We start from the raw sequence: 13,561 nt of genomic DNA, 5'->3' as shown, positions 1-13,561 counted from the left end.
AAAAAATTTATTTTATGTATTTTATTCATAGCATGTTGTGTGTGCTTGATGTGTATTTGCTTAGTGTAAGTTTCAGCATGTTTCAGACAATAAAAACGTGACATATTCTGGAAAATACAGTATAATAATGACAGGAAGGGTTTTGGGTCGGATGGGACGCCAGCAGCATCAGGAATCAGCTCTAAACCAATCATTAAAGTGCAGCTAACCACATAACAACAAATGTAGCTTTAGTTGCATACGTCAAAACCATGAATGACTGTAAAAAAAAAATACACGGCAGTCACAGACATTCCTATCTGGATTAGATTTCCCAGAGGAGAAAAACTGTAGATTTGATTTCTGATTTTTACACGTTCTCTGAGAGATGTCTGTGAAATCTTCAGGAGAAACTAGTCCAGTCAAAATGAGCTGAAGATCAAAGTCAAGCAGAGCACGGAGGACACTACTGCTTTATACACACAGACCAACACAAAAGACATAACTGAGGGAAGCACACAGTGACGGGAGTGAGATTAGTCAAATAACCAATGTCTTTGAGGTTAAAACCAATGAAAGCAGGTGAGACGAGACACAGTGTGACGGATGAACAGACACAACTCAACACAGCATCTACAGAAGAACGGGACTATCTGTGTGCATATGAGAGCACAGCTTCACCCACATGATAGAAACACCTGCAATCAGCCCTAACTAGTCCTCATGAAGATCAGTCATCAGACAGCATCTGAGAGGAACAGTTCACTCAGAATGATCATTCTGTCATCATGCTCTCTGCCTCATGTCACTCAGACCTGTGTGACTTTCAGAAGCAAAGACATTTTCAAAAACCTTGGGAACCAAACAACTTTGGACCCCATTGACTTTCACTGTATTAACAAAAACACTGCAACATTCCTTAAATTATCTTTTGTTTTGCGGAGGGAAGTCACACAAGTTTGACATGAGGGCGAGTAAATAATGAGAGAACGATGATTTTAGTTAAACAGACAAAATGCAGTACTGAGTGCTGGTCAAGTCAAGAAACAGTGATATAAAACAGACACATTGCATCAGAAAAAACATTAAAACACACGTTCATTCATTCAGTCAGGCAGCACCGAGTGTCATACTAGCATTGAGCAGATCTGAGGCTAGCTGAGCGTAATAAACAGCGGGAGTAATTGCCAAACAATGAGAATGTCCACAGATTGAGACTCTGTGCATTCTGAACACAAACACACCCTTCATCTGTGAGTGACATTAGAGCAGCATTTCAACCCCAGCAGAGAGAGCGAGAGCAGAAGAGCGTTACCTGTGTCTGGGAGGTCAGAGGTCATCTTCAGGACGCACAGCGTGGAAATACAGCAACACAGTAAGATGGGGGGGAGGGACAGAGTTCGGAGGGTTCGGGACAAAAGACGGAGGGAGGGGAGAGACGGACAGATCTGTTTCCTCACTAAATAAAAGAATGGAAAACAGAATGAACCATACCTTGGCTGTTTAACGTCAGGTGCGCCAGACCTTGAAGGAAAGAACAGAAAAAAAAGATAGAAATGAAAAAGAAGAAGGTCATAAAAAGGCACGGGAAGAAAGCAAGCATTGTCACAAGGTTGGACTGCAGTTTGTGACAGACATCCCGGGGCACGCTCGGATGTCAAAGATCAACTCAAAGAAAGAAGAGAGAGAAAATAAAAGCTGAAAAAACAAACGAACGGACGAACGAGTGAACGCTTCTTGAGTGAGGTGGGGATCGGAAAAAAAAGCATTTCATTCAGTGCAACCCCCGAAGGCCATTGCTCGCTCAAATGCTTTTTTTCCCCTCTGGTCTTATGGAAACACACACACAACTGTTTGGCAGAGTTCAAGAGTGTCTCATCTAGAGCACTCCGTCAGAACACAAACACCTACACTATTACCAGACCAACTCCGGACTCCAGCCTGAGACGTTACTAAAGACCTCGGCGTACTTCACCAGCTGATCTATGACACGAACAACTGAAAACATGTTTAGTATTTCTGAAATGTTATGTTCAAATATGCAAGTGAACTGGATGAAGCCTGGTTCAAAATTCTTGTTTGATTTCGTTGACATATTAAGAGTTAAATGCTTTTTTTGGATTCTGGATTTCTCTTTTTATCACTCCATAAATCAGAAAATACTGTCAACAGTTCAAAATTGTTTTTTGGTTTAGTTTGTTGTGTAAATCAGTGTGAATGAAATATGAACAAACCTTCAGAATATAGAAAGGAATAAAACTGTAAGTTTGGTGTTTGTAAGTGCTGCTGAAGAGGAGAAATAAACTCTTCAAGATAGGGATTGACATCTACAGAGGCAAATAGATAAAGTGCAATAAAATAAACACTTAAATGTTTATCTTGGATTTTTTTTTTCTTTACTCTAGTCTGAAAAAAAAAACAACAACAACAACAACAAAAAAACACATTGTGAACTGTCCAAAATCTCAAAATTGACCAGCGCATGTTTTTGCCTGCAGTGTCTTGCCTTAAGCAGAATTTTAATTATTTTCAAAATGAAAGACTGTAAAAATCTGTTTGTTCGCACATCATGATCAAACCACAATAACAATCTTGAACTGTCCAAAATCTCAAAATTGACCAGCACATGGCAGTGCATGACTTACATCAGGGTCCGTGTGTGTGTGTTTTGCCAACTAACCCAGAAATAAAACTGAAACGTGATTATGTGTAATGTGATCTTCTAGCATGTAACAGATCGAATATGCACCAATAAAATAGAGGATTTGACTGGACATCAACAACAAATCATGCAGAAGTGTCTTCTACACTCTTTGAAAGGCTACATAAAACAAGCTGTATAAAGCTGTCACATCATTACTTCCAGTGCGTGATCCAGCTCATGATCTGATTCCAGCAAACAACGTCTTCTGAAACACAAAAGGGTTTTTACATCCAACACCTACAGAGACACAAGACCATAGAAAACACACACACACACACACACACACACACACACACACACACACTCTCACACACGCACACTCTCTCTCTCACACAGACACACACACACACACACACACACACACTCACACACTCTCACACACAAACACACACACACGTATAAACACACACACTCTCTACAACTCACACACACACACACACACACACACACACACACACACACACACTCTCTCTCTCTCACACACACACACACACACACATACTCTCTCTCTCTCTCTCTCTCTCACACACACACACACACACACACACACACACACACACACACACACACACACACACACTCACTCTCTCTCTCACACACACACACACACACACACACACACACTCACACACACTCTCACACACACACACACACACACACACACACACACACACACACATGACACAAACACTCGATGAAATATTTTTTTTTTTTTTTTTTTTATAAAAAAAAAAACACACACACACACACAGTCACTCACACTCTCTCTCTCTCTCTCTCACACACACACACACACACACACACACTGACATACACTAACACACACACACACACACACACACACACACACTCACTACACACACTCAAAATTGACACTACTGTTGCCTCAAAACCCTCGACTCAAGCCGACCGTCAGAGGCAGCACATGGCCAGGATACGCTGCGAGAACACAGCATGTGCTAAAATGCAGCGATTTCATCCCGTAAGTCGAGCGCAAGTCAAGGACTGCTGGAGAAGCACTTTTCTCTTTTAGCAGAACATTGCTAATGGATGACACGAGCTGAAGAACCCAGTCTAAAAACACACATCCAGCCATTATCTATTGCATTTAGTTCGGTGATGCTAACTGAACTTAGCACAGGTGTGTAATTCTGATCAAAGACTGCAGAACTTCCTCTCCCTCTTCTTCTCCGTCTGTCAGCAGGATTCAGACCATAAGAATCGACTCCTTTGATTCATTAGTGTGAGTCTCAACTGAATTGTCCACAACCAGGCACGTGCAGAAGGTGTGTGTGTGTGGGGGGGGTTTAACCCTTTTTCAAAATTATTCAAAAGTGCCCCTCTCGGACAAATAACAATGATATTGTGGTCGATAAAACTAAATGCATTTGAATTATAATTAACATGACAGTCTGTTTATTTTTACATATCTGTCAATCCGAGGCGTTGCTGTGGTTGTGTGTTTTGCTTGACTGATGGATATCCCACAGTCTGTTCGGAAACTTCTTTCAGTGAGTGCCTATGGGTCTATGGGTCTAACTCAACAATAGGTTATTTTAAACGTTTTTTTCATCAATAATCAAAGTGTGTGTCGATTCAGCGGCGGCACTAGAGCGGGGCTATAGCCAATCAGAAACTTGCTTAGCCCCGGCACAGACCCCCCAAGGATTTCCTAATCATTAACACTGAAAAATAAACATTAAAAACCTAAAAAAATAATAAAAATAAATAAAGTGCCTAATACGTGGCCCTTTGTTTACTATTTCAAGAAACCATCATAGTTACTGAAGCCCAAGAGCCACCTACAGGCCTTTTATGTGAAGTGTAGGCTGACGAAATGGTGACGTGAAAGGACTTTATTATATTACCATTTTTTATAATTATGCAGCATTATGAAAGTGTCTTATGCTCATCAAGCCTGAATTTATAAAAAATACAGAAACAAATGTATTTAAAAAGAATAATTAAATTGTACTCAATTTAAAGTAATGTTTTTCTATTTTAATATACTTTAAAATATAATGTATTTCTGTGATGCGCAGCTGTATTTTCAGCATCATTACTCCAGTCTTCAGTGTCACATGATCTTCAGAAATCATTCTGATATGATGATTTATTATCAGAGCTGGAAAGAGTTGTGCTGTTTTTTAACCTGTATACTTTTTTGGTGTTTATTGATAAATGAAAAGTTAAAAGAAAAACAGCATTTATTCAAAATAGAGATGTTTTCTAACAATATCAATCTTTACTATAACTGTTTGAATTTAACAAAACCTTGCTGAACAAAAACTATTTAAAACTTGTTTAAAAAAAAACTGACCTCAAGCTTCTGAATGGTAGTGTATATTGTTACAACAGTTATATTTTAAATAAATGTTGTTCTTTTTTAGCTTTCTATTTATCAAGTAATCACAGGTGAAAAAGTATCACAGGTTTCCAACATTGATAATAAATCAGCCTTGCATAAAATGTATTTTAAAGTATATTAAATTTTTGATCAAATAAACACAGGCTTGATGACCATAAGTGACTTCTTGCAAAAATATAAAATAGTAATGTAACCAAACTTTTGACCTATAATTTATTTATTTATTATTATTTTATTTATTTTTTACATTGCCCCTATTTGAGCCCCTGCCCCTGAGGACCTCTCTGCATGTCCCTGTCCACAACACACGGGAAGCTGAACTAGAATGAAAGAAAGAGTTTAAACACAGCTGATGCATTCTGGGAAATTACTGTAACTGTTCTTCCACCCTGATCCAAGTTCATTAATTAAATGTGATGAAATATAGAAACTAAATGCAAATGTATTGGTAACTCTTTACAATAAAATCCCATTAACGATATCTATCTATCTATCTATCTATCTATCTATCTATCTATCTATCTATCTATCTATCTATCTATCTATCTATCTATCTATCTATCTATCTATCTATCTATCTATCTATCTATCTATCTATCTATCTATCCATCCATCCATCTCAATAATGCAAGGCTTTTTAAGCATCTTTCAAAAATTTCAATTCAGAATTTATTAACTCAACATTCTGAGTTTTACAAGACAAACTGCTTTCTATTATAATGAAAATCATCTTGTGAATTTCAAATCGTGTTAATTCTGCGTTAGTCACATTGAAATTGTAATTTTGCATCCTGTTTGATTTTGTCGAAGTATAAGCTGAATTCTGAATGACGCACAGCCCTGATGTAAACAGTTAGTTCAACACAAAACACTTTATTTACCGGTATGCAAATGCACATGTTGAAGGGACTCATTATATTGTGTTTTTGCCGCCGTCTGGTTTAATTATGCAGCACGATCGAGCAGAGTCACGCAGGTCTGGAAGCAGATTCAGGCGATATCTGTTTCTGGATAAACTCTTTCTTTCATTCGCAGGTTAGCACAACAAGGATACCTCATATCTCGTGTTTCAAAACCACACTAATTAGTTGTGAACTTAATGAGCAACATCAGAGATATAATGAGTCTGCAGTGCATGTTGGAGAGCAAATCTCGCTGAGAAACAAGAAGCGAGGAGAGTAGTTTGTAGGTGGCGACGCAGATCTCAAATGCTTTCATCTCTGAGATGATGAACTGTGGTCTGGGTTTGAGCAGTCACATGTGTGTTCGACGTCCTCACAGATAATGAGATGCAGCATTCAGAGCTTCCTCTTCACACAACATCACGCCGCGCTGACCTTCTCTGTCTTGACCTCTCTTTCCTGATCTGAATTATTTTGCATATACCTGTAATTGCTGCATTTTGGTTGCTCTGCTTTCCTCTCCACACGCTGCTGCTTGTTACCAGAGAAGCTTCTTTCTGTCAGCAGTTCTGCTGGGAATCAGGTCTGTTCAGGAAACCACCCTAAACGCAGCTAACCATATAATCATGTGTAGTTAGGATAACAAAAACCAATTAAGTACAGGTTAAATAAAAAAAAAATGTTTTTGTTAAGTGGTAGAGGATTGTGGTGTTGTTCTGCAATGTTAAGCTGGAGGAAAGCCAAACGCTGCGTGAGTTTCAGGTTTGTTGAGTGGATGGTGGTCTATAATCTAAAGTGCATTATAAGATTGTGCTTGGGTGTAAAAACCTACAGAAAGAATCAGAAGATAACATCTGCCAGCATTCGGAAGAAACACTGATGGCATATGCAGAACATGTTACCCAGAATTCACTTTTGCCCCTAAAAGGAAGCAACAGAGAGAAGAAAATAATGCAGCGATGACAGGATATGGAAATGCTGCTGTCAAACCACTGAGAAAGAGAGCAGTGAAGTAACGCAACTTAGACGAGCTCAGCCAGACAGTAGAGCAGCAAAAACAGTTACCGTAAGTATGAATTATGAATTAGACTCACATGGAGGACGTGTCGATTATACTCTAAAATCACCTTCAGTCCTCCTACTGCTGGTGACTCAGAGCAGAGAACAGGTGGGTGTGAGGACAAGAGCACCACAGATCACATCAGATCAAGAAATACATCCATACAGGACACAAAGATCAAATCAAATCAAAATAATTTAAATTAAAGAGAATAATAAAATTAAAAATTAAATACCATAAAACTATAATATAAAATAAGAACATATAAAATATCTAAAATAAACACACTCAGGTAAAATAAAATAGAACACTTTTATTAATATAAAATAAATAAAAATAAAAATAGACAGGCTCAAATATTGTTTGGGATCAAATAGAAAATAAATAAAATAACGTGTGTGTGGGGGGGGGGGGGTCTATATACTGTATATAATGAAAATGTAAATTAATTTATAAATAAAAGAAAAAGATAAAATAATAAACATAATAATGTCAACAGAAAAATAAATAAATAAAGTTAATTTCATGCAGTAAAAAAAATTAAATTCATTACAAAAAGAGCTCTTCCCTCCATCAGAGCAGAACTGAATTAATTTGAAAATATTAGTCAACTGACAGCACTAGTTATCATATAAATAACTATCTCTAAAAGGTCAACCTCACACACAGGCAGCGCAGGAGCATGGAGAGCTGTGATGAAGACACTTCCTGTACAAGACCACACACACATACACACACACATGCACACACTCACACACACACACACACACACACACACACACACACACACACACACACACACACACACACACACAAAAAAAAAAAAACTAAAAAAAATAAAAAAAAAAAGAAAAAAACGCACACCACGCACACACTCACACACACACACACACTCTAACACTCACACACACACTCTAACACGCACACTCACACACACACACACACACACGCACACTCACACACATGCACACACCCACACTCACACACACACTCACACGCACACGCACACACCCACACTCACACACACACACACTCACACGCACACTCACACACTCACACACACACACACTCACACACACACTCACACACACACTCACACACACACACACACTTCGTTTGATCTGAAGGAACAGGGCCAGTTGTAACAGGATCTGAGGAGGCTGCCGTATGATTGTCCATATGTGAGTGTGTGGAAAACTCCGCGGCCAACAGCGACATGGGAGTCCCATCGCTTTCACACGTCTCGCAGAAACACAGCGGTCCAGAATCCACAGCCAAATCAAACGCCCGCATCACTGCCATCAACAGATTACCAAACCCAGCCATGTGCTGCTCAGTCAACAGCCTAATAATAGAGCGGAAGAGAGTTTCACATCCTTCACTGTCATTAACCGTCTCTCTCTCTCTCACACATGCATTCATGACTGCGTCGTATTATTATTATTATTATTATTCATACTGCAGCGGAGCTCAAGCATCCTGCCAATAATTAAGACAACAATTCACAAAGCAGGCTTCAGCACACTGAGCATCTGATTGGCCGACTGATTGAGTGACAGATGGAGAAAGTCTCATCATTTTGTCATTAAGGAGGATGTGCTTGGAAACTCAAACGCGTCCTGCAGCTGCAGTCTGTCTGTCTGAAGAGCAAACTACTAGTGCTACAACTAGTACAGAGCTCACCAGTTAGTCTGATTCCACCTGGACCACAAAACATTTAACATTAATATAATTATCATCAGAGCATTTTCACACAGAATCAGTATCTATATGCATATGCACTAGTGCGATCACATCAGTTTGTAGCAAAACACTGCAAGTGCTCAAATGTCATTACTTTGATTTTGCATGAATTCTGAATGGATTCCAGAGTGGAGGATGAAGCATCGCTCTCTGCCATCATCATGTGACTGGACAGATGTGTGATGCTCCGCCAGATGATTCTCTGTTGGGACAAAAGTGCCAGTGAGAAAAATAACCATCATCATTATTACTGTGAGACGTTCTCAGCTCATATCCATCAGCATGAGATCAAACTCACATCCACCGCTGACACGTGACACATTCAAACAGAGTCCACACACACACACACACACACACACACACACACACACACACTCACTCACTCTCTCACACACACACACACACACACACACACACACACACACACACAGTCACACACACACAAATAAATAAATAAACTCACACACACACACACTCACTCACTCACTCACTCATGGTCAGAGTGTTGGACTTGCAACCCAAGGGTTGCGAGTTCGAGTCTCGGGCCAGCAGGAATTGTAGGTGGGGGGAGTGAATGTACAGTGTTCTCTCCACCTTCAATACCACGACTGGTATCTGTGAGGATTTCCATTCAGGATTTAGACCGTATCATAGTACTGAGACTGCTCTCCTTAGAGTTACAAATGACCTGCTCTGACCGTGGTTGTATCTCTCTATTAGTGTTACTGGATCTTAGTGCGGCGTTCGACACTATTGACCACAACATTCTTTTGAATAGACTAGAACACTTTGTTGTCATTAATGGAAGTGCATTAGCATGGTTTAAATCGTACTTATATGACCGCCATCAATTCGTAGCAATGAATGAAGAGGTATCATATCGATCACAAGTGCAGTATGGAGTACCTCAAGGCTCAGTACTAGGGCCGTTACTCTTCACGTTTTACATGTTACCCTTGGGAGATAACATCAGGAAACACGGTGTTAGCTTTCACTGTTATGCTGATGATACTCAGCTCTATATTTCTTTGTGGCCTGGCGAAACATACCAATTTGAAAAACTAGCGGAATGCATAGTCGATATAAAAAACTGGATGACGAGTAATTTCTTACTACTAAATTCTGAAAAAGCAGAGGTGTTAATTATAGGACCTAAAACCTCAGCATGTAATAACCTAGAACACTGTCTAAGACTTGATGGCTGCTCTGTCAATTCTTCGTCATCAGTTAGGAACCTAGGTGTGCTATTTGATAGCAATCTTTCCTTAGAAAGCCACGTTTCTAGCATTTGTAAAACTGCATTTTTTCCATCTCAAAAATTTATCTAAATTACGGCCTATGCTTTCAATGTCAAATGCAGAAATGTTAATCCATGCGTTTATGACCTCAAGGTTAGATTATTGTGATTATTTATCGGGTGGTTGTTCTGCACGCTTAATAAACAAACTCCAGTTAGTCCAAAATGCAGCAGCTAGACTTCTTACTAGAACCAGGAAGTATGATCATATTAGCCCGGTCCTGTCAACACTGCACTGGCTCCTTATTAAACATCGTATAGATTTTAAAATCTTGATTATTACTTATAAAGCCCTGAATGGTTTAGCACCTCAGTATTTGAACGAGCTCTTGTTACATTATAGTCCTCCACGTCCGCTCCGTTCTCAAAACTCTAGCAATTTGATAATACCTAGAATATCAAAGTCAATTGCGGGCGGCAGATCCTTCTCCTATTTAGCACCCAAACTCTGGAATAACCTAACTAACATTGTTCGGGAGGCAGACACACTCTTGCAGTTTAAATCTAGATTAAAGACCCATCTCTTTAACCTGGCTTACACATAACACACTAATACGCTTCTAATATTCAAATCCGTTAAAGGATTTTTAGGCTGCATTAATTAGGTAAACCGGGTACACTACCCATAACACCCGATGTACTTGCTACATCATTAGAAGAATGGCATCTACGCTCATATTAGTCTGTTTCTCTCTTATTCCAAGGTCACTGTAGCCACCAGATCCAGTCTGTATCCAGATCAGAGGGTCACTGCAGTCAACCGGATCCAGTACTTATCCAGCCCAGATGGTGGATCAGCACCTAGAAAGGACCTTTACAGCCCTGAAAGACAGCGGAGACCAGGACTAGAGCCCCAGATACAGATCCCCTGTAAAGACCTTGTCTCAGACGACCACCGGGACAAGACCACAGGAAACAGATGATTCTTCTGCACAATCTGACTTTGCTGCAGCCTGGAATTGAACTGCTGGTTTCGTCTGGTCAGAGGAGAACTGGACCCCCAACTGAGCCTGGTTTCTCCCAAGGTTTTTTCTCCATTCTGTCACCGATGGAGTTTTGATTTTTGATTGCCGCTGTCGCCTCTGGCTTGCTTAGTTGGGGACACTTCATTTACAGCAATATGGTAGACTTAATTGCAAATTATTGCACAGATATTATTTAAACTGAACTCAGCTGGATGATGACATCACTGAATTCAATGATGAACTGCCTTTAACTGAAAAATTAGTGTTTACTATTGTCATTCTGCATTATTGACACATTATTTTCCTAATTAATTTTGTACGGTTGCTTTGACACAATCTGTATTGTTAAAAGCGCTATATAAATAAAGGTGACTTGACTTGACAGACACCAAATGTACAGTTTTATTCCTCTCTATCGTCTGAAGGTTTTTACTGAGGGGTTTGTTCGTATTTCATGTATCTATTCATGTATTTCATGTTTCATCTTTAATGTATGCTCTAGAAATATATGCAAACAAGTGCATATTTCATTAGATAATAGGTTAGGGTTAGGGTGAGGGTCATTTGTATATTCAAACATATCATTTCATAATGCTTTCAACCCTATTAACCTGTAGTGACCCGCCTTAATTATATTTATATTTAATAATATTTAATATGGTTAAACTAGTCAAAGTCAAAGCAGAAGCATATTTCATTGACAGATCAGAATACAAATGATTTCCTTTCAGCGATTACAGCATCTGCTCGACGACGCAGCAGTGATTTACTTCACTATTAACTGGACCCGGTGAAGACAGAAGTAAGCTGCTCTCTCACACGCAGTAGATCAGCGTCCGTCTGGACGTGTACAGAATAAACCGCCGTCTTTCCAGAAGAATGCTTTCCTGCTGAACTTGAAGAGCTTTAATAATTCAGGAGGGTTTCTGAGGGAGGAGAGGGGAACTTATCATAACATACAGTGCACGGATGATAGATGCGCAGCGGTCCCTTCCTCGCCTCCGCGCCGTTAATAATTAAAGCGGGTCGCGGCTGCTATCAGAAGCGGGTGTTAACTGCCGCACAGCGAGCATGTGCTTTTACAGCCCTCTGTGATGAAATGTGTCTGTTATTATGAACCGCAAACCAACAGGAATAACTGACATCGTTCATATTTCTGCTGATCGCATACGGAAAAAAATCCATTAGAGCCAGACGACATACGCGACTCACCACCATTAGAGTATTAACAGATATTGTTTTAAAAAACCAAACTCCTCCCAAACCGATTTACTTCAGTGTAAAACATGTAAGAGGCAGATAAGAGTTTTGTGAAAAAAAGTGTGAAAAAAGCAAATTAATAATAATAATAATAATAATAAATAAAAAAAATAATACACCAATACACCAAACAAGTGTTTGGTGTATTAATTTTATAATAATAATAATAATAAATAAAAAATTAATACACCAAAAAAAAAAAAAAAAAAAAAAAAAATATATATATATATATATATATATATTTTCCTCCAAACTATATATATATATATATAATAATAATAATAATAATAATTTCTACAAAACAGTGTTGTAAAATCCATTATTTTATTTGAGAGGTGGTGGAAATGGGCATGATATTTTAGAAAAAATAACATAAAGGTCACAAATGATCATGTATTTCTGTAGCTTTAAATTGTAAAAAAAAAAAAAAAAAAAAAAAAAGTGGTGAAAGTGTGTTTGGTTCACATTAACTCCAAAGAGACTTTCTGCAGGTTTCTGCATCATTCCACCAGTAGAGGCAACAAGTGATTCTTTATGAGTGAGTCATTGACTTGAATCGATTCACTGAATCAATTCATTCAAACATTGATTTAGTCAGGAACAAATCAAGTGGCTGTCTTTATGAATGAGTCATTGAATCGTTCATTTAACTGATTCATTCAAAATCACTGCGTCACATAAATGCATCAGTGAATCATTTATTCAACTGATTCATTCAATAACAAGGAATAATTTTCTCTCTCCATGTCTCTCTCTACTTTAAAACCTTTTTTTTCATAATCTACTTTTTTTTATAATCTAAATGTGAAGATAATTCAACAGCAATAAATTAAAGATTTGATAGATAGATAGATAGATAGATAGATAGATAGATAGATAGATAGATAGATAGATAGATAGAAATCAAAAGACTCACTGCTTGTGCTGTGTGATTAAATGAATGCATAAAATAATACAATTCTCCTTTCAGTCTCTCAGGCAGAGAAATGCAATTTGCCTCTATTGTAACAATAATTATATAATGAAATTGAAGTAGTTCAGTAAATCGTTCAATGTTTCACATTTTCCTGATTAAAGCAACTTGCGTATACTTTTGGCTGATATCTTTGGAGTGGAGCGGCCGAGGAGGAGAGATCGTTTACACTCGTTTCATCTTCATTAATGTGCTCATAAATAAGTTCAGCCTCCATCTGCTGTCAGAGGATTTTGAGCGTTTTCTCATCTGCGAATGAAACCCAACACTTCAACCTACGGCAGAAAGCATTAATAATGCCTGTAACTTC

At 38.5% G+C, this 13,561-nt stretch overlaps 1 protein-coding gene across 1 annotated transcript in view; it reads right to left on the bottom strand.

Annotated features, from left to right (window-relative positions):
• Positions 1–1,093: 1,093 nt before the first annotated feature.
• Positions 1,094–13,561, bottom strand: part of LOC109061935 (neurexin-2-like) — a 124,925-nt gene continuing 112,457 nt past the window's right edge. The window contains exon 4 of the mRNA XM_042759340.1: positions 1,094–1,503. Coding sequence (XP_042615274.1) covers positions 1,439–1,503 — 65 coding nt within the window. The 3' untranslated portion in view covers positions 1,094–1,438. The remainder of the gene's footprint in view (positions 1,504–13,561) is intronic.

This window comes from Cyprinus carpio, chromosome A7 (genome assembly GCF_018340385.1).
Source record: "Cyprinus carpio isolate SPL01 chromosome A7, ASM1834038v1, whole genome shotgun sequence".
NCBI classification, from domain to species: Eukaryota; Metazoa; Chordata; class Actinopteri; order Cypriniformes; family Cyprinidae; genus Cyprinus; species Cyprinus carpio.
Note: the sequence above shows the minus strand (reverse complement) of the source record. Positions and strands in the feature narration are given on the sequence as shown.